The sequence below is a fragment of the Chiloscyllium punctatum genome, chromosome 23 (genome assembly GCF_047496795.1).
Source record: "Chiloscyllium punctatum isolate Juve2018m chromosome 23, sChiPun1.3, whole genome shotgun sequence".
Lineage (NCBI taxonomy): Eukaryota > Metazoa > Chordata > Chondrichthyes > Orectolobiformes > Hemiscylliidae > Chiloscyllium > Chiloscyllium punctatum.
In genome coordinates this window covers 72,650,368-72,669,749 of record NC_092761.1, presented here as the reverse complement: position 1 = coordinate 72,669,749, position 19,382 = coordinate 72,650,368, and the positions used below count along the sequence as shown (strand labels likewise).

Here is a 19,382-nt window from a genome sequence, read left to right as displayed (position 1 = left end):
GTTCTCTTTATATTGCTAAAATTTTATTGTAGTTTTAGCAACAAACAAAATCAAAGCTGCAACACAGTCACTTCTTACAAAGATAGCCTCAAGCATTCTAAAATCCAACTGAAAGACTTTATAAAACTCAAAAATCAAACATAAGCATTGTTTTTCAAAAGTGATATTACTTAAACTACTCTTGATTGCACTACATTAATTTGATTGAAATCTCACTGGGCTCCAGCAGATGCTTGCAGGCATTTGGAGGCAGCAGCAATTACAACATTTAAAATGCATCCAGACGGGCATAAGAATAGAACGGCTTAGTGGGCCAAATGCTGGCAAATGGGATTAGGTCAGATTGCGATGTCTGGATGAGTTGGACTGAAGGGTCTGTTTCCATGCTGAACGACTCTATTCCTTGAGTATTTCATCTCACAATTTGGAACCAGACCTATTTTACTGACATAAAATGTTAAATGCTTTCCTGTGATAAGACTACAATGAATTATAGAATTTAATGCTGCAACCCAGTGCAGCAATTCATAATATTTTTATTTATTTCTAAACAGGTGAAATCTGTTGTAACAGGATCATTTAAGGTGAAATCCTGTTGTAATGAGGGAATAACATTCCGTTATCATGGGAATTATTTTCACAACACAGCATTGTTTTCCTATTGTTTTATTCAATAAAAATAAGTTATTTACTCGAATGCTAAAATAAGTAGGGCTAAATTTTGACAGCTAAATATGTATTTTTGTTATTATGCATATACTTCTTCATGGACAAACTGAATGTGTTTGTCAAGTTTTAGTTCTGATTTGTAACACTGGCAATGATATAGACACCATGGCTGACAGTACATCTTCATTTGAGACCAAGCTCTCTGACAGCAACACATCTGGCAAGAGAAGAATATGGTAATAGAGAAATAAGCCTATGTTTGTAATAATGTTAGCTTCCTGCAGAGGGGGTATTTTCATGCAGGTTTTGTAGAGCTAGATCAGTCCATTTCATATCTTGTTCATTAATAGATTCAGTCGTTCCTCCATTATCCTGTTCAGGTTCTGGAAGTTCACTCTACAAAGACAAAGAAAGAGTGGAATTGTTAAGATTGCTGTCTTAGTTCATGAAACTAGCTCCTGGGTTCCAGGGATTGTCCTATGGGGAAAGATTAAATACACTGAGCCTATGATCGTTTGAGTTTTGAAGAATGAAAGGTGATCTCATTCAAACATACAAATTTTTTACAATGATCAATAGGGCAGGTGCTGGAAGGATATTTTCCTGGCTCTGGTGCCTAGAGGCAGGTACACAATCTCAAAAATAAGAGGCAGACCATTTAGAACTGAGAAGAAAAGCATGGTCTTCACTGAGAAAATGAATATCTGAAATTTTCTGCCCCTGAGGGCTGTGGAGGGTCAGTCATTGAGTATTTCAAAATTGAGACTGATAGATTTCTACATATTAAACAAAAAGAGAAATATAGGAATAATGGAGGAAAAAAAAGTGGTCTGAAATAGGGCACTAGCCATGATCTCACTGAATGGTAGAGCTGGCATGTAGGGCTAAATTACCTATGGGGAGAATGTGAGGACTGCAGATGCTGAAGATCAGAGTCGAGAGTATGGTGCTGGAAAAACACAGCAGGTCAGGCAGCATCCGAGGTGCAGGAAAATCGATGTTTCAGGCAAAAGCCCTTTGTCAGGAATTTCTTCTGTTATGCCTCGACAGATTTTCTATGGCAACGGGCCACTTCATGCTTTAATTACCCAGGGGATACTAACAAGTAGAGCTTGCTTACTTCAACTCCTAATGGTGTAGTATGTGAAATTTCAACAAACAACTTCTTCTAAACAGAATTTACTTGCAGAAAAAAAGGATGTTAACACCATAAAAAATTCCAGCACGCTCTAGATGTTTAGTGCATAAGGAGCAATTTAATGACTCTCACAAATTTCCCAATGACCTTCACATGAATGAACGTGGTGACACACATTTTAAAAAAAAAGATAGAAACACAGCAATACCAAATAATAAACAACAATTTAAGATTATAGACCATAAGACACAGCAGCCCATTGCATCTGTTCCACCATTCAATATGATCATAGATGATCTTATACCCCTCAAACTCCACTTTCCTGCCTTTCCATCAACACCCTTTATACTTTTCCACCAGCTTCCCTTCCTGCTTCTTGGTTAAATGTGTCTAATACAGTGGCTGACTTTTCTGAGACAATTACAATCTAAAAAAAAATTTCTGGAATCAATACAAAAAAACTAGAAAAGTCTGCTTCATTTGCCAAAATAGGAGGCAGTCATTCTCTTGCTTTCATTTTGCCACATACGTATAGAGGCTGCTCTCACACTTTAACTGTTTTTGCATTCCAAAATGATGCGCCTTCATACAATTATTATTATTTAAGACACTACACAAGAACGGATTCGGCACATACTAGTGGTATTTCCACATCTTCATACGGCAGTTTGTCCTCACGCCATGCATCATCAATAAGGTCCAGAATTCTGCCATCTCTTTGTACTTCACTGTCCATATATCCTCTGTTGGCACTGAAGTATGCACAAACACAAGACAAAAAATATGGGATTTAGTAAACATAAAGCATATGTATCTCACCTGACTCATTTTGATATTTTGAGCTCCTTAGTTCTTTATTCAAAGGAAATGAGTCTGTCACACCCCATGTTCTTATAAGCTGTGGTTCAGTTAGTTACACTTTCACCTCCAAATTGAAAGTTTGTGTTAAAAGTGCCACTCAAGGTCCTGAGCATGAAACCTTTCACTGACATTACAGTTAGTTGCACTGTGGGAAGTGCTGTCATTCAGACGAGATATTAAACTGATGCTGAATTTTTTCTTTCGGATGGGTGTAAAGGATGCTCTTGACCTATCCACAAGTGAAGCAGGGGAGTGATCCGGGCATCGTGTTCAACATCCAATTTTCAAACATCACCACAAAAAAGGATTATCTATACTTAATTATGATGCTACTTGTGGGAGCTTGCTCTGTACAAATGGAGTGGTGGCGGCCTACTGGTGTTGTCACTGGAGTAGCAATTCAGAACCCTAAACAAATACCACAAGACAATATTCTGAATCTCACTATAGCAGTGAAATTTGAATTCAATAAAAAAATTGGAAGAGAGAGATACCATAACGGTAACTGTATAATCACTGTTGACTGTCATAATAACTGACATGGTTCACTACTGCCCTTTAGGGAAGAAAATCTGCATCCTTACCTGGTCTGGCTGAGATATCACTTCAGACGCACAAGGTGGTTGATTCCTAACTGCTTTCTAGATAGTTAGGGATAGGTAATAAATACTGGCCTAAGAGAAACCCATGTCCTGCAAAAGAGTAAAAATAATTACATGACTATATTGCAAGAGTACTTAGTTGGCTTCAAAGCACATTGTAAAATCTGGTGGTTGTGAACAGTACTAATGAAATGCAAGACTTTTACTTAGATCGATTTACAATACAGCATCACTGAAGAAACTCCACAAGACAGGTGAAATTAACAAGACAGACCTCCAAACAATGAAACCTGAAGGGTCCAACACACCCATTTCTACAGATTACCAAATGTACACAAAACAGGGGGTCCCCCTCAGACCCGTAGTGTCACTTCAGAGCACACCAACATACAGACGAGCAAAAGAACCTCAACGTAAACTGAAATACCTAATAGAAGACTCAAGCTACTCCATCCACTCCACCCAGGAATTCTTAAACATCAAAGATACCAAGGTAGAGGACGACGAGATCATGGTTTCCTTCGATACAACAGCCCTATTCACAACAATAAGCATCACCCTAGCCAAAGAAACACTGGCTGCACTACTAGATAAACCAAAGACATAAATATTAGACAACACCAACACCATCAGCAAGGACAGCACCCTCAAAATTGTAGACCTGTACCTCACAACCCACTTTACCTTCAACAACAAGATCAACAAACAAATCAACAAATTAAATTCTTTGAGGAGGTGACCAAGCATGTGGATGAGAGTAGAGCAGTGGATGTAGTGTACGTGGATTTTAGTAAGGCATTGGATAAGTTTCCCCACGGTAGGCTTATGCGGAAAGTCAGGAGGCATGGGATAATGGGAGGTTTGGCCAGTTGGATAGAGAACTGGCTAACAAGTCGAAGTCAGAGAGTGGTGGTAGAAGGTAGATATTCAGCCTGGAGCCCAGTTACAAGTGGAGTTCCTCAGGGATCAGTTCTGGGTCCTCTGCTGTTTGTAATTTTTATTAATGACTTGGAAGAGGGAGTCGAAGGGTGGGTCAGTAAATTTGCAGACGATACGAAGATTGGTGGAGTTGTGGATAGTGAGGAAGGCTGTTGTCGGCTGCAAAGGGACTTAGATATGACGCAGAACTGGGCTGAGGAGTGGCAGATGGAGTTCAACCCTGTCAAGTGTGAGGTTGTCCATTTTGGAAGGACAAATAAGAATGCGGAATACAGGGTTAATGGTAGGGTTCTTAGTAAGGTGGAGGAGCAGAGGGATCTTGGGGTCTATGTTCATAGATCTTTGAAAGTTGCCACTCAGGTGGATAGAGCTTGGAAGGAGGCCTATGGTGTATTAGCGTTCATTAGCAGAGGGATTGAATTCAAGAGTCGTGAGGTGATGTTGCAGCTGTATAGGACCTTGGTAAGGCCACATTTGGACTACTGTGTGCAGTTCTGGTCGCCTCATTTTAGGAAAGATGTGAAAGCTTTGGAGAGGGTGCAGAGGAGATTTACCAGGGTGTTGCCTGGAAAGGAGAGTAGGTCGTACGAGGATAGGTTGAGAGTGCTAGGCCTTTTCTCATTGGAACGGCAAAGGATGAGGGGTGACTTGATAGAGGTTTATAAGATGATTAGGGGAATAGATATAGTAGACAGTCAGAAACTTTTTCCCCGGGTACAACAGAGTGTTACAAGGGGACATAAATTTAAGATGAAGGGTGTAAGGTATAGGGGGGATGTCAGGGGTAGGTTCTTTACCCAGAGAGTGGTGGGGGCATGGAATGCGCTACCTGTGGGAGTGGCAGAGTCAGAATCATTGGTGACCATTAAACTGCAATTGGATAGGTACATGGATAGGTGCTTAAGCTAGGACAAATGTTCGGCACAACATCATGGGCTGAAGGGCCTGTTCTGTGCTGTGTTGTTCTATGTTCTAGGTAACAGGACATCCATCGTATCACCAATATCAGGATTCTTGGCAGAAGCAATTATGCAGAGGTTGGAACGAACAGCCCTCCCCAAGATCCAACCCAAGTTTTGGGTTCATTATGTGGATGACACCTTGTCATCATGAAATGGAACAAATTAGAAGAAATCCACAAAGACATAAACAACATTCTTACTGGTATAAAGTTCACCAAAGAGGAAGAAAACAACAATAGATTCCCCTTCCTAGATGTCACAGTAGAGTGAAAAACCAATGGAGAGCTGCAGACCAGTGTCTATAGGTAAGCGACACACGTAGATCAGATACTCAACTACAGGAGCAATCATCCCAACACTCACATTCAGAGCTGCATCAGGACATTATTTAAATGAGCCACAACATACTGCAGCACCCAGGAACTACAAGATGCTGAAAACACCTATACAACGTATTCAAGAACAATGGGTACCCGACAAGCACAGTCCGCTAATTCTTACACAACAAATCTAAACAAGAAGACACAACACACCCAGAGACTCTAGCCACACTACCACACATTAAAGACATCTCGGGGATGATGACAAAACTACTCCAGCCCTTTGGCATCATGGCAGCCCACCGAAACAGCTCTCGACGAATCTAAAGGGCCCTGAACCAACAACCAGTAGAACGAGCGTCATTTACAAAATTCCCTGCAAGGACTGCAAAAAACATTACATTGGACAGACCAGCAGGAAAGTAGCCACCAGGATACACGAGCACAGACTAACCACCAAAATAATGAGCAACTGTCACTAGTATCCTTAGACGTAGATGATGAGGGACTAGGACAATACATCCATCTTGGGCAGGCTCAACAAAGACACGCACAGGAATTCTTAGAGGCCTGGCATTCAAACTAGTACTCCATCAACAAACACATTGAATTGGACTCCATTTACCAACCTCTCAGAAAAAGAACTGGAAGTGATATGACCCACCACAACAGACCACTACACACAAATAGAAAGCTGCACTGAACACCAGCACTTCAACAGAGGCTCACTCATGATGTTACCTAGCATGGTGATGAAACATCTGAAAACAAATCTTCCAGCTCAGCTAGAAAACTTAGAACCCAAATATAAAACACATTGGTGTAATTTGCCTTTCTGAGTATGTACAATAACAATTTCTCTTTATCAGTTAGGTCAATGGAATGGTTAGGATGCATTGACAGCTAATTCAATGAATACTGTGTGGCAGATAAATTTATCAGATAAAAACTTAACCATTCAGCCCATTGAGTCGATACTATTTTACGAGCATCTCTCCATCTGTGGAGAGGAAAACAGAGTTAATATTTTGAAACCTATGGGTCTCTTCTTCAGAACAAGATTAACTATGTTTCTCTCTCTCTAGATGCTCCTAGACCTGAGTTTCTTGAGCAATTTGTTTTTAATCCCTTACTTTTTTTCTAAATGTTTCCTAACAGTCTTTTCGTTTAAACTCCTTCAATCAATTTTGCATCTTTAGCTTTTGCAACATTTTCACAGATGCACTTAAGTTGAATTCAGAGGTTATGTTCCTTTATTCTAGTCTTCCCCAAAAGAGGAAACATCACAGAAGCGCTTCACAGGAGGCTCCCAAGCACTGAGGATGTCACCTTGACAGGGGACGAAACGTTGGCAAAACAAATTCCCAGCTCGGCGAACAGCATCACAACAACGAGCACCCAAGTTACAAATCTTCTCCCAAACTTTGAACCTTCAATTTCATTTTCAAATAACATAATTATACCAACACTCCCCATAGCTCAATTCCTTCATCACAGATGTTATTTTTGCTATCACCATTCATCAAATTTGGACATCACTAGCAAGGCTAGCATTTGTTGTCCTTCCCTAAAAAATTCTTTTTCAAAGGCCTAGTCAAGAAGGCGTTTGGTATGCTTTCCTTCATTGGTCAGAGTATTGAGTACAGGAGTTGGGAGGCCATGTTGTGGCTGTACAGGACATTAGTTAGGCCACTGTTGGAATATTGCGTGCAGTTCTGGTCTCCTTCCTATCGGAAAGATGTTGTGAAACTTGAAAGGGTTCAGAAAAGATTTACAAGGATGTTGCCAGGGTTGGAGGACCTGAGCTACAGGGAAAGGCTGAACAGGCTGGGGCTGTTTTCCCTGGAACGTCAGAGGCTGAGGGGTGACCTTATAGAGGTTTACAAAATTATGAGAGGCATGGATAGGATAAATAGACAAAGTCTTTTCCCTGGGGTTGGGGAGTCCAGAACTAGAGGGCATAGGTTTAGGGTGAGAGGGGAAAGATATAAAAGAGACCCAAGGGGCAACTTTTTCACGCAGAGGGTGGTACATGTATAGAATGAGCTGCCAGAGGATGTGGTGGAGGCTGGTACAACTGCAACATTTAAGAGGGATTTGGATGGGTACATGAATAGGAAGGGTTTGGAGGGATATGGGCCGGGTGCTGGCTAGATTGGGTTGGGATGGGATATCTAGTCGGCATGGACGGGTTGGACCGAAGTGTCTGTTTCCATGCTGTACATCTCTATGACTAGAACAAGTTCTAAACACAGATTCAGTGGGAACAGTACTAATTCATTTCCTTCAATTTCCATTAGTCTTGATTATCTTATGTGCCAAGCATTTAATCAAATACTCCACATCCCTTGGGTTAACAAAAAAAAACTGGTCACTTGCACATGTACTGTTTGTAGGTGATTTCTGTGTATCCAGTACATCTATGTTAACTTCAGAATTAGTTCAGTGGCTGCGAGCCTGTCTGGACATTTAATATGTTACATTAATGTAAGTCACTACATCTTCCCTGATCTCCAGACTCCAATTTGCAACCTCACAGTCCATTGAGTTAAACGAGGTAAATGAATCCAGTTGGATGTCATTCTGAAAAAGGATAATTGGACTCGAAACGTTAACTATGTTTCTCTCTTCACAGATGCTGCAGGACCTGCTGAGTTTCTCCAGCTATTTCTGTTCTCGTGTAGGTGACTATTCGATTTGTGAACAGTTTTGTCATTAGTTACAAATCTAAGGGATGGGGGGGGGGGGGCTGACAATGGGCTGCTCTTCCACATGGAAATAGTTTCTCTAAAAAGAAACCAAGAACCTCCCACCCACAAGAACTCACCTCAACCTGCTCCCCCCCGATAAACGGTCCGGACTCTCCCGGTCCCCCCGGTAAACGGTCCGGACTCTCCCGGTCCCCCCGGTAAACGGTCCAGTCACTCCTGGTCCCCTCGGTAAACAGTCCGGACTCTCCCAGTCCCCCCCGGTAAACGGTCCGGTCTCTCCTGGTCCCCCCCTCGGTCAACGGTCCGGTCTCTCCCGGTCCCCTCGGTAAACGGTCCGGACTCTCCCAGTGCCCCCCGGTAAACGGTCCGGTCTCTCCCGGTCCCCCTCGGTAAACGGTCCGGACTCTCCCAGTGCCCCCCGGTAAACGGTCCGGACTCTCCCGGTCCCCCTCGGTAAACGGTCCGGTCTCTCCCGGTCCCCCCGATAAACGGTCCGGTCTCTCCCGGTGCCCCCCGGTAAACGGTCCGGACTCTCCCGGTCCCCCTCGGTAAACGGTCCGGCCACAGTCAGTGAACAATGGGCGCGGGGACGGTGTTTGTGGTGAACACTCTCGGGGGTTGAGGCGATGGTTTTTGTTTCTCTCCGCGCGCCCGCGCTGCTCCGTCCTTGAGCGAACAGCCCTTTATTTCGATGATATTTTATTTCCCGCCAGTTCAGATGATTTTTCCCCCCATTCTCTACCTCCTCCGACGTGACTTATTTTAGTCTGTTTCTTGTCAGTGCCGATGAATAATCGCAAGGTCCAGCCCATCCCCTTTAAGGTGGGTCGACCTTCCCCTTTAAGCGGTTGCCTAGTGACAGAGGCGGGAGTCCCTTCGTTGGTGAGTGGCATGGAGGCTGCTAACCTCACAACCTTTAAAAAGTACATTTACAGTAAAATGTAACATACAAGGGTGTGGCTGGAGTAGTTTTAGTGTAGTTTTGGCGGGACAGACTTGATGGGCTGAATGGCCTTCTCTGTGGTTCTGTGAAATGTGGGTACCAGGAGCATGGCCAGCATCTGTTGGTCGTCTCTAATTTCCGTTTAACATGATATTTCAGAGGGACTTTTGTCTGTAAAGACAATATGTTTCTTTTCACTAAATAGTTTAATGGACAGATTTATAATCAGTAAGGGGATCGAGGGTCATGAGGAAAATGGAGTTGAGGAACATCAGATAAGCCTCATTGAATGGTGAAGCAGACTTGATGGGCTGAATGGACTACTTCTGCTCCAATTATGGTCTTATTGTCTTAAAACTCCATCTGGTTCACCAATGGTAATTTAATTGAACCATTCCTGACACTAGCTTTCAATTCCAGATTGTAAAACCCTATTAGTTGAATTTAAACATAAGTTCCAACAGTTGCCCAACACATTAACCCAGACCTCTGGATCTACAGACAAATAATATTAGTTTACCACCACCCTCCAGAAATGGTTATGTTCAGCATCTGTGGGCATTTGTACTAAAGACAACTGGGTTGTTAGGATAATACATCCGAGGTTCCCGATGATTGACATTAATAGCAAGCAACACTGTTTATAGTAGAACGCCTCAACCTCAATGGTTTTTGCTCAGTTCATCTGCACGAGCCTTCAGTTTTACTGAAGGAAGGAATCTAATGTGTGTTCAAAAATAGTAGTATTTATGAAAATATATATTTTAGAAAATGCTCCTGAGCATCCCTCCACCTATTGTTCATGGCAACCAACAGTGCTAAGGGAAATTGAGAAAATTAGTAAAAATATTGGAAATTTGTAGTAAAAAGATAAAATACTAGAAGTGCACACATTTTTTGAAAGTTACGTTGAGGAAATTTGTTCTTTAGCATTAACATTTTTGCTTTCTTTTAAATAATAATTTTAACAAATGAGGATTGGCTGAGCATTTTCTTCAAGAAGACTTTGAAAGACTGAGATTTCAAGTAACAAAGGACAGAGTTCCACTTAACAGTACCTTTGACAAACTGGGGTGGCCGAAAGTGCTGAACAAAGGATACAAACACGGCACGAATATGTATATTCCCAATGATAGTCGATATAACTAGTTTACATTTGCTAACTTTGAATGGAAAACTGAAGGAGAGAAATGTTATGTTTTGAAATGAAATTGATGTGTAGTCTGATGTAACAACAGTACGTCAAATATCATAAGAATTCAAAGGATTAAATTTTCTTTACTGCAGTAATCCCACAGTTCCCTATATTTCCTGTTTGCCATACTGGAATCTTGTGATTGGTGTTGACATTGACTTATCCAAGGAGATTTACCAGGATGTTGCTGGGAATGGAGGGTTTGAGATGTAAAAATAGATTGGCAAGACTGGGACTTTTTTCACTGGAGCATAGGAAATTGAGAAGTGTTCTTATTGAGATTTATAGAATCATGAGCGGCATAAACAGGGGTCTTTTTCCTCGGGTAGGTGGGTTCAAAACAAGGGGGATATTTTTAAGGTGAGACAAGAAAAAATTGTATGTGGATTAACTGCCAGAGAAAGTGGTAGAAGCAGGTGTATTTGTAATATTTAAAAGACATTTGGATAAGTTTGTGAATAGAATAAGTTTGGAAGGATATGGGCCAAGCGCACAGGCAAGTGGGACTAGTTTAGTTTGGGAACATGAATAGCATGGACAGGTTGGACTGAAGGGTCTGTGTCCATACTGTGTGGCTCTGTTACTATGTTTTTGGGAATATACAAAGTCGTTGCACCATGTTTGTATCCACTGTTCAACAACTATTCATTCTTGGTGAAATTTCATGCTTATTTGGACCTGAAACAACTATCTCATCTTTAATACAAAATGCTGAATAGAAACAGTAAGAGCAATGTGTGACAATAAAATCATGCAGAACTACTTTTCCAAATCCAAGCCCTGAATTTGAGTTTCTGTGGGACTAGAATGATAAGCTGTGAAGAAGTATTTTGCAGAGCACAACCATTTGTGGAACAAGTTAAACAATTTTACTGCTGACCAGCTGCAAATCCTCTGTCAGAGGAGCCAGTCTCAGTGGAAGCATTTAGTGTCAAGGTGTACAATGAATTTGCATTATCTGCCTTTCAAAAAAAAATTGGGAAGTTGTCCAATTCTCAGAATGTAGTGAATTCTTTGGCTTTCTTGCTAACATTACTGTCTTGAAAAAATAAAAATTGGAGTATTGAATCATTGTGAATGAAAAGCAGTTTGTTCTATCTTTTGTGACTTCTTTGACATAAATTCTCCTGATTTGCCTTCCACCACAATAAAAGAAAAGAACTTCTAAATATTGTCAAGCTTTTATCAAAATGTTTTACAATTGAGTGATTTCAGTTTTCAAGTGGATTTCAGGGTACCTTTTCTCAAACTTTGGTTGCTGTAAGAGTGTGCATGTGTATCTGCTGAATATACCTTTGGCTGAAAGCAGGTATGGTCTCTGGCTCAGGATTTTGTTTTTTCCTTTATCATCAGTCAAGAATGCCTTTGTACCTTGGCTAAGACTTTGGTTGAATATATTCATTGTTAAAACATTGGACTGCAGTGATCTTGTGAAAAGGTTTCCAGCAATAGGACTATGGAAATGTTGGCATAATCAGCCTCTCAACTTCCTATGCCTGATCTAGATTCCTCAGTTTGTTCTCTAGACCCATTGTTTCCTGAAGTCAGCTTTACCACAAATGGTAAATGATCCCACAATCTTTACCTCCCTTAATTGTGGCTTTGGCCATCAGACAATTAATATAAAGTACCTATGCATTTTAATTGATTAATTAATTCATTATAAATCAAAGTGATAGCAGTTAAGTTTGAACAATCTGTCTGATCAATAAAATATATGTGCCTTAGTTATTATGAGTAGTCAGTTGTTTTCCATATTGGAATCTTGATTTTATTGCATTAGTGGATTGGTTCTATGTGCTCTCCTGAAGTATTCAGTGAACCTGAACAAATGTTTTCTGGATTCACATTAAAGCCTGAGAGACTTGCTGGGAAAACAACAAATTTTGATGGTTTTTGTTAAAGTGGTCCATTGCTGTGTGGGATTTGGTGAATCTCTGTATTAGAGAATCAGTGACATGTCACAGTGCTACTACAAATATGTGATGATGTGTTTTTTAACATGATTTGTAAACAAACAACTTTAATAGCACCTTCAAAATGTGCTCTTCAAAATATGATGAACATTGACTAATGGGTTTCAAATCAGTATTTTGGTATAATAGCATTTTTATTACAATCTCCATATAACCAAATTGTCTAATGTTTTAACCATTTTATGCAGATACTGATGTTTGGGGAACAGGTTTTCTTGTTCTGGAAGTTCAATGCAATTTTAACAGCCAAGCTAACTTACTTACAACTGTAGTGTTTCACTGGCAATATTATATATTTTTCTCATTATAGGATACAAAAAAGTTGAAAAGTCAAAGATGTCTCCAAAAAACAAAAAACGTGGTGGAAATGGAAAATCAAGTAATACTTTTTCCTATGTTTTGCCAATGATTCTATGTTCATTGATGATGGTTAATGCAATGGCTTTACAATGGAGGAGCATCAGTGAGTGATGTATTGTGATCTGTAGTGAGTGGTGAAGCTTTTAATAGAGCCGTTCTAAGAGTTTCCCTATTTGCTAAATTATGGGGAATGTTCGTGTTTGTGAACTTGATATAATTTTCTGTTACTTCCTTCCACGTTACTCTGTTCTTGAATCCACTAGTCCTTTGCTTGAGTGTAGCTGCAGAGTTTGGAGCATCTCTATCCCACATCCCTCATTAAGATGATAATTATTCAGCATCACCTGATAGTGAAAGTCAGCAGGATATTTATAGAGGGATTGGCTTTACATCTGGGATCACTCTTCCGTTTGATACTCACACAGATGTTTGGGTGCAGTGTGGTATTGGTAGGATAAAGAAACCCCTTCAACAACAACAACAATTTGTATTTGTGTATCTCTGTGTGTTCTAAAGCCACATGTTGCATTTCACCCAAAATCCTAAATAATCTTGGCCTTTACTGTCAACTATTACTGGCTAAATTCACTGAATAATCAGGTCACGAGCATGGATGCTTTTCTTGGAAAGCTTTGAGGTATGATTTATGGATAGATCTTGGTGTACTTGCAGAGTGGTGTGATGTGGCTGAAATGTGAGTTCATGGTTGTAATTTTCAATACAGAAAGTTCACACTCGCAAGGGTATATGTGCTAATGATGACTGGGCACATTAATTTGGATTGGGGAAATTATGAGATTTGTTGGCACCCAGAATGCAAAAGCAGCAGTTTAAATCTCAACACTTTACCTATATACTTGAGGCAATCTCATATCACATCAAGTTCTCTTCCCTTGTCACTCACATGCTCATTGATCTACATTGCAGCAATGGTCAACCAACAGCCAGTGGAAACATTTGTGTCCTTTTGTTTTCAAGTATCTCAAAGGTCTTGACCCTTTATGTCTCTGTAACTTCCTCAGCTCCAATTCTTCTGTGATCTTTGTGCTGCTGTAGTTCTGGCCTCTTATACATTCTTAATTTTAGTTAGTTCACTGGTGGCTGTGCCTTTAGCTGTCTATGCCCTAACTTCTTGAATTCCTTTAAATCTCCAACTCTCAAAGGAAATAGGAACTTGAAATCTTTGACCAAGCATTTAACCATCTGCCTTGTTCTCCTTGGGGGAAAATAAAGGAAACTGATGGGAGATTTGATGGAGTGTTATGACAGACTTGGATATGGTAGTCAAGGAAAATGTGATTATATAAGAACTATGGAATGCAGATTTAAGATTTTGGCAAGGAATTACAGAATCCGAGAATTGCTACAGTGCAGAAGGAAGCCTTTCAGTTCATCTTGTCCACTCTATCTTTTTGAATGAACAGTTCAGTGTCATTCTCCTACTCTTGCTCAGTAACCCTGCATTTCTTTTTCAAGTAACCATGTAATTCCCAAATGAATGTTTCAATTGATTTGGCTGTTTCATGCTCTTAGACAGTGCATTCCAGGTCTTAACTGCTTTATATTTGAAAAAGGATTCTCTTATATTACGTTTGCTTTTTTGTCAGTTACGTAATCTATCCATCTGATTCCCAATCCTGTCAAGAGTGAAAACAGTCTCTCTCTATCTACTTTGTCCAGTTGCCTCATCATTTTGAATTCCTTTACTAAATGTCCTCTAGACCTCCTTTCCTCCCATGTTTCTCCAAAGTGTCTTCATAACTGAAATTCTTTAACTTCTAGAACCACTCTTGTGAAACTTTTTTGCACTGTCTTCAAAACAAGAAGAGGATATATTGGAAGGGCCCTCTTGTGGTACAGTGGTAGTGTCCATAATCCCTGGATCAGGATGCCCAGGTTAAAGTCCCACCTACACCAATGGTGTGTAATAACATCTTTGAGCAGATTGATTATAAAAATATTAAGAAGCTACTTGTGGCATAGTGAAGATGTTTCTACCTATGAGTCAGGTGGCCTGGGTTCAAAACCCACCAGCTCCAGAGTTGCACAATCACATCTCCAAACTGGACTTTTTGGAAGCTTTCGAGAGTAAGAGCCACAACTGAACAACACTGGAACTTATTAAATAAACTTTTTTGAACTGTTTTTAAAAAAAGATACATTGGAGGGGTCTTGTGGGTAGTAGTAGTGAACTGCCTCTGGAGCAGGAGGCCTGGGGTCATGTCCCATATGCACCTAGCTGTGTAGTAACATCTCTAAACAGATTGATTAGAAAATATGAAAAAAAGGATATATTGCAGTAAATTGGTAATTGATTCAGAAGTATGGGTGATTTAACGGTGGAGGATGAATAAGAAAAAGTAACACAGGTAGTTGGCTTGTGGAGAAAAGATGTTCAGTGACGCATAAAGCATTTCTGGATATACAGTATATTAAAAAAGAGGACACATTGACTGGGGAGATAGTAGCACAGCAACTAGAAACCCAGGCCTTAGGATAATGCTATGAGGACATCAATGTAAATTTAACTATATTGCTTGTGAAATTTGAATTCACTTAATAAACTTGTAATTTTTTAAAAATGTGGGTATATTGGTGGAATGGGACAGACTAGTGTGCTTTACAGAGAGCTGGCCTGGATTCGGAGAACCGAGCGTCGTCCTCCACTGCCATGAATGAGTTGTGAACTCGTGGTAACACTTCAATATACTGCATCTGAAACTTGTATCGAATCATAGAATGGCTAAAGCATGGAAGAAGAGCAACTTGACCCATCCTATCTATGTCAGCCTCCTGTAGAAGAGTTAGTTAATCTCACCCCCCCTCCTCTTTCCAGGTAGTCCTGCAAGTATTTCCGTTTCAAAACCTTAACCAACTCTCATTTTTGTAGGTCCCAATTTTACCTGCCTCCACCACAAATTCCAGTACATATACTTCTCAAGAGCTTACCCATTTTACTCTTCTATCTATATCTCTGAATTTACTTGAGGACTCAGAGCAATTGTCTGCTCAGTGTATGCCACTGTGTCACCACCTCTGATTGGTCAGTTCCATCAGTAAGTCAGGACACACTCAGTATGGTATCAGGGAGTCAAAACAAAAAAAAAACAGGAGCCCATGGAAATCACAGGGAAAATTCTGTGTTAGTTGGAGTCTATACATGCAAAAAAGGAATGTGGTTGTGCAGGTGTTGATCAATTACTTTAGTTCCAGAATTTCTCTGCAGGTCTTCCTCAGCAGTATTCTAGGAGCAATATTCAGTTGCTTCACCAATGATCTTGCTTCCATCCTAAAGTCAGAAGCGGGGATGTGCGCTGATGATTGCACAATCAGCACTATTTGTGACACTCCAAATAATGAAGTGACCTGACTCTGTCTGGAACATTGTCTGTAAGGTATGATTCTATGAGTACGACTATGTCAGCTGTTGCTTGACTAGACTGTGGGATAGCTCTCCTATCAGAAAGGACATTACAGAGTCGACCGAGCTGAGTTTATTATTTGTGTTTCTGATGGCTAGAAGCCTGATAGTCCACTTAGACTTTGTTCTATTTTTTTTTCTTTTTTTTTGACACAGTGAAAAGACACAAAGTGCACCAATCTTTATTCAATTTCCACCACCAGGAAGATATGAAAATCACCCGAGTGGCCAGTGACAAGCACTGCCCTTCAAACCACAGGGCAATGCTGTGTGATCAAAACAGTGAAGGGGAGGGTAGGGACTAAATCAAAATAGAGTTGGAGGGAGAAATGATGCACTCCACTCCCTGCGGCGCCCACCTCTCCCTGAACGACTCCAGGGTGTTGGTGGACACCGCATGCTCCTTCTCCAAGGACACCCGGGCTCTAACGTAACCCCGGAAGAGGGGCAGGCAGTCGGCCCTAACGACCCCCTCCACGGCCCGCTGCCTGGACCTGTTGATGGCCAGTTTGGCCAGGCCCAGGAGCAGACCCACGAGGAGGTCCTCGGACCTGCCCTCCCTCCTCCGTACCGGGTGCCCGAAGATCAGGAGCGTGGGACTGAAGTGCAGCCAGAAACAGAGGAGAAGGTTTTTAAGAAAATCAAAAAGGGAGTGCAAACGCCCACACCCAATATATACATGGTCCACGGACTCCACAGTGCCACAGAACAAGCAGTTGGGCTGGGAGTCCGTGAACCACCGCAATCTGCGGTTGCAGGGGACTGCTGCGTGCAGCACCCTCCACCCCAGATCCCCGAGAGAAAGGGGGAGGACTCCTGCGTAGAGATCCCTCCACTGGGGATCTCCACCGCCCGGTGGCAAATGGGCACGCCAAGGCGTGTCCGGACGGTGGATGAGGGAGAAGAGGTGGACGGTGTGCAGCAGCAGTCGATACAGGGCCTTCCTTTTTATATCCCTGAAAGGGACAAAATTAAAATTCCGGAGGCGGCTCAGGTTGTGGGGCACAGGCTCCCGCGGGAAGTACGGGACCTTGGGGCCAATGTGAAATTCCGTCCGGGCTGGGGTGAGCGCGGACAGGATCCCACCGCACACCTGAGCGTCCTCCAACTGGTGCACTACGTCGGGTCCAAGCACCGCCTTTTTAAGGCGTCGGATGGCGGTGGCCACGTACCAGACGTCTACCGCTGCCCTGCTCGCTATGTCCTGCGGCAGCGTCCAGCCCAGGCCCCCGGCACCCAGCACGTCCCCGACCCTGGTCGCCCTCACCGCCACGGCCCTCCCCTCCGACAGCCACTCGAACCCGCGAGCACGGAGGTGCGGATTCCTGAGCAACGGCTCCCTGACGACAGCCGCTACTCCAGCCGGAAGGTAGGCACGACGCGATTCGACCATGTTCCAGACAGTGATCAGGTCCTGGTAAAAGACAGGCAGCGCCTTGAGGGCGACCTCCAAACCGTCACGGTCGACGAACAAGAGCTGCGTGTCGTAGTTGAGGTTACGCACCTGGCGGAAAAAATACGTCGCCATGGCGCACCACCTAGGAGGAGGCTCGATGTAAAGGTATCGCCGCAAGGTCTGAAGGCGGAACGTCGCGACCTGGGTGCGGACGCACACCAGCGACTGACCGCCCTCCCAGACTTTGTTCTATACAAAGAGTAGCTTGTTAGCTACTCACAGAACATCTAAGAATTGACCATTATTGTGAGCTTGGAGTCACATGTAAGTTAGACTAAATATATTTGGCAGATCTCCTTCCCTAATAGGCATTGGTGAACCACACTGGTATGTGTAATAAGAGACAATGGTTTGCAGTCACTATTGGACTGGTTTTTACAAAGATTTTAACATTGAAATTTTACCATCCGCCATGGTGACATTCAAATCTGTGTCCCCAGGATATTAGTCTGAGTCTTTGATTAATGGTCCAGTGACATTATCAACAGCTCACTACCTCTCCCTCTCATTAATTAATGCCTCTGAACATCTTTCAGCTACTAGATGCTGATAAATATGTATGAAAACAGCACCTTCTTTCTCCTCTGCACCAAATTCCTAAGTTAGCAGCCATTTCACATTGCATATAGGCCTTGTTATTTCCATGCAGTCAACTTATGTAGAGGCTGATAGCTAAACTCAAGTTGCAACTGCTACGTTAGCTTCCTTCTGCAGTAATATTCAGGTAAGGAATTTCAATTGAATGGTAGCTGCCACTGCTGGATGGATTCTGTTAAACTAAGGTTCTTAGCTAGCTGCAGTTTTACATTTCTCAATTCGAGTCTGACTGCATTATTATAGCTTGAAAGAAATCTGACTCGCACCAAATTCCCGAGTCAGCACTTATTCATTGTCAAATCTGTGTCTTGTTATCTCTTCATCTGTGGAAAAGATTCTATTACTTTCCTGATGTTGCTTGTCCTCTATTGCCAGTAGAATTAATTGAACCAGCTGCCAAATCTGCTAAAAAAGAACTGGATAACTCAACTGAAGATGTAACTAAAAAAAGTTCAACCAGTGACAGTAGAAAGGCAGCAAAGTCATCTGTAGAGGATAAAGGCAACAAAGAGGCACATAGCTTTTGGCTGATGAAATCAGAACCAGAAAGCCGAATTGAAAATGGTGTTGATGTGAAGGTAACGTGTTATTCTCATAAGAGGGTGATTTACAATATTATGCAAAAGGAATAGTGATGAGCGTTGAATTAGGTTTCTTAATTTTTATTATACAGTATACAGTTTTTGCCTCCTTACCTAAAAAGGAGAAGGTTCTCTAGGTTGATTCTTCAGATGAGAGTTGTCATGAGAGATTGAGTGGTTTAGGGTGTTATTCTCTGTCATTTAGAAGAATGACAGCTAATCTGTAATTTCTTTCGGATTTCATCACAAAGTGGATCCTGCAGGGCTGTTTCCGAAGCTGGACAGTCTAGAAATAGGGGGTCAAAATCTCAGATAAGAGATCAGCCATTCACTACTGTGGTCAGGAGACATTTCTTAAATCAGAGTTGTAAATGTTTATAATTCTCTATCCCAGAGGGCTAATCAATATGGTGTTGTTAATACGTTGAAGACTGAGATTGTTAAGATTTTTGGAAACCAAGGCAGTCAAGCGATACAAGGGTTGTTAAGGCCAGTGGAGGAGGTATAGAAGAGGCAGTATGACCTGCACCTGAGTTGTTTCTTAAGCTCTTTATACAATTTCACTGGTTGTGCTATATTTCTATATAAAAGCATTGATCACAATCTAAGCTTTGCTTTATTTTAATTGACCAAAGCAGTTTCAGTAACGTT

General features: G+C 41.7%; 2 protein-coding genes across 7 annotated transcripts in view; one reads left to right on the top strand and one right to left on the bottom strand.

Moving 5' to 3' along the window:
* Window position 1: 1 nt before the first annotated feature.
* On the bottom strand, window positions 2-9,019 carry anapc13 (anaphase promoting complex subunit 13). Of its 3 annotated transcripts, none has more exons than XM_072593189.1 (4): window positions 8,945-9,019; window positions 3,253-3,360; window positions 2,445-2,559; window positions 2-1,065 (listed from the first exon to the last, which is right to left on the bottom strand). In XM_072593189.1, exons 3-4 carry the CDS (start codon window positions 2,541-2,543, stop codon window positions 940-942), a joined length of 225 nt encoding a protein of 74 aa, XP_072449290.1. In that variant the 5' UTR covers window positions 2,544-2,559; window positions 3,253-3,360; window positions 8,945-9,019; the 3' UTR covers window positions 2-939. The 3 variants fall into 3 exon arrangements, with proteins under 3 accessions (XP_072449290.1, XP_072449287.1, XP_072449289.1); XM_072593186.1 differs by lacking the exon at window positions 8,945-9,019 and adding an exon at window positions 8,319-8,433; XM_072593188.1 differs by lacking the exon at window positions 8,945-9,019 and adding an exon at window positions 6,447-6,491.
* thyn1 (thymocyte nuclear protein 1) overlaps window positions 8,765-19,382 on the top strand; it is a 22,889-nt gene continuing 12,271 nt past the window's right edge. Inside the window, exons 1-3 of one of the 4 annotated variants that reach the window (XM_072593185.1) lie at window positions 8,765-9,024; window positions 12,627-12,695; window positions 18,529-18,728. In XM_072593185.1, the coding sequence (XP_072449286.1) occupies window positions 12,653-12,695; window positions 18,529-18,728 (243 nt within the window). In that variant the 5' untranslated portion in view covers window positions 8,765-9,024; window positions 12,627-12,652. Of the gene's footprint in view, window positions 9,085-12,626; window positions 12,696-18,525; window positions 18,729-19,382 lie in introns of all 4 variants that reach the window. The other 3 variants (XM_072593183.1, XM_072593184.1, XM_072593181.1) reach the window with 3 other exon arrangements.

Coding starts and splice junctions, on each gene's coding strand:
- anapc13 (XM_072593189.1), bottom strand. CDS start 2,543: ATGGACAGTGAAGTACAAAGAGATGGCAGAATTCTGGACCTTATTGAT. Junction 1,066..2,444: donor AAGATGTGGAAATACCACTA/GTATGTGCCGAA, acceptor TTGTCTTTGTAG/AGTGAACTTCCAGAACCTGA.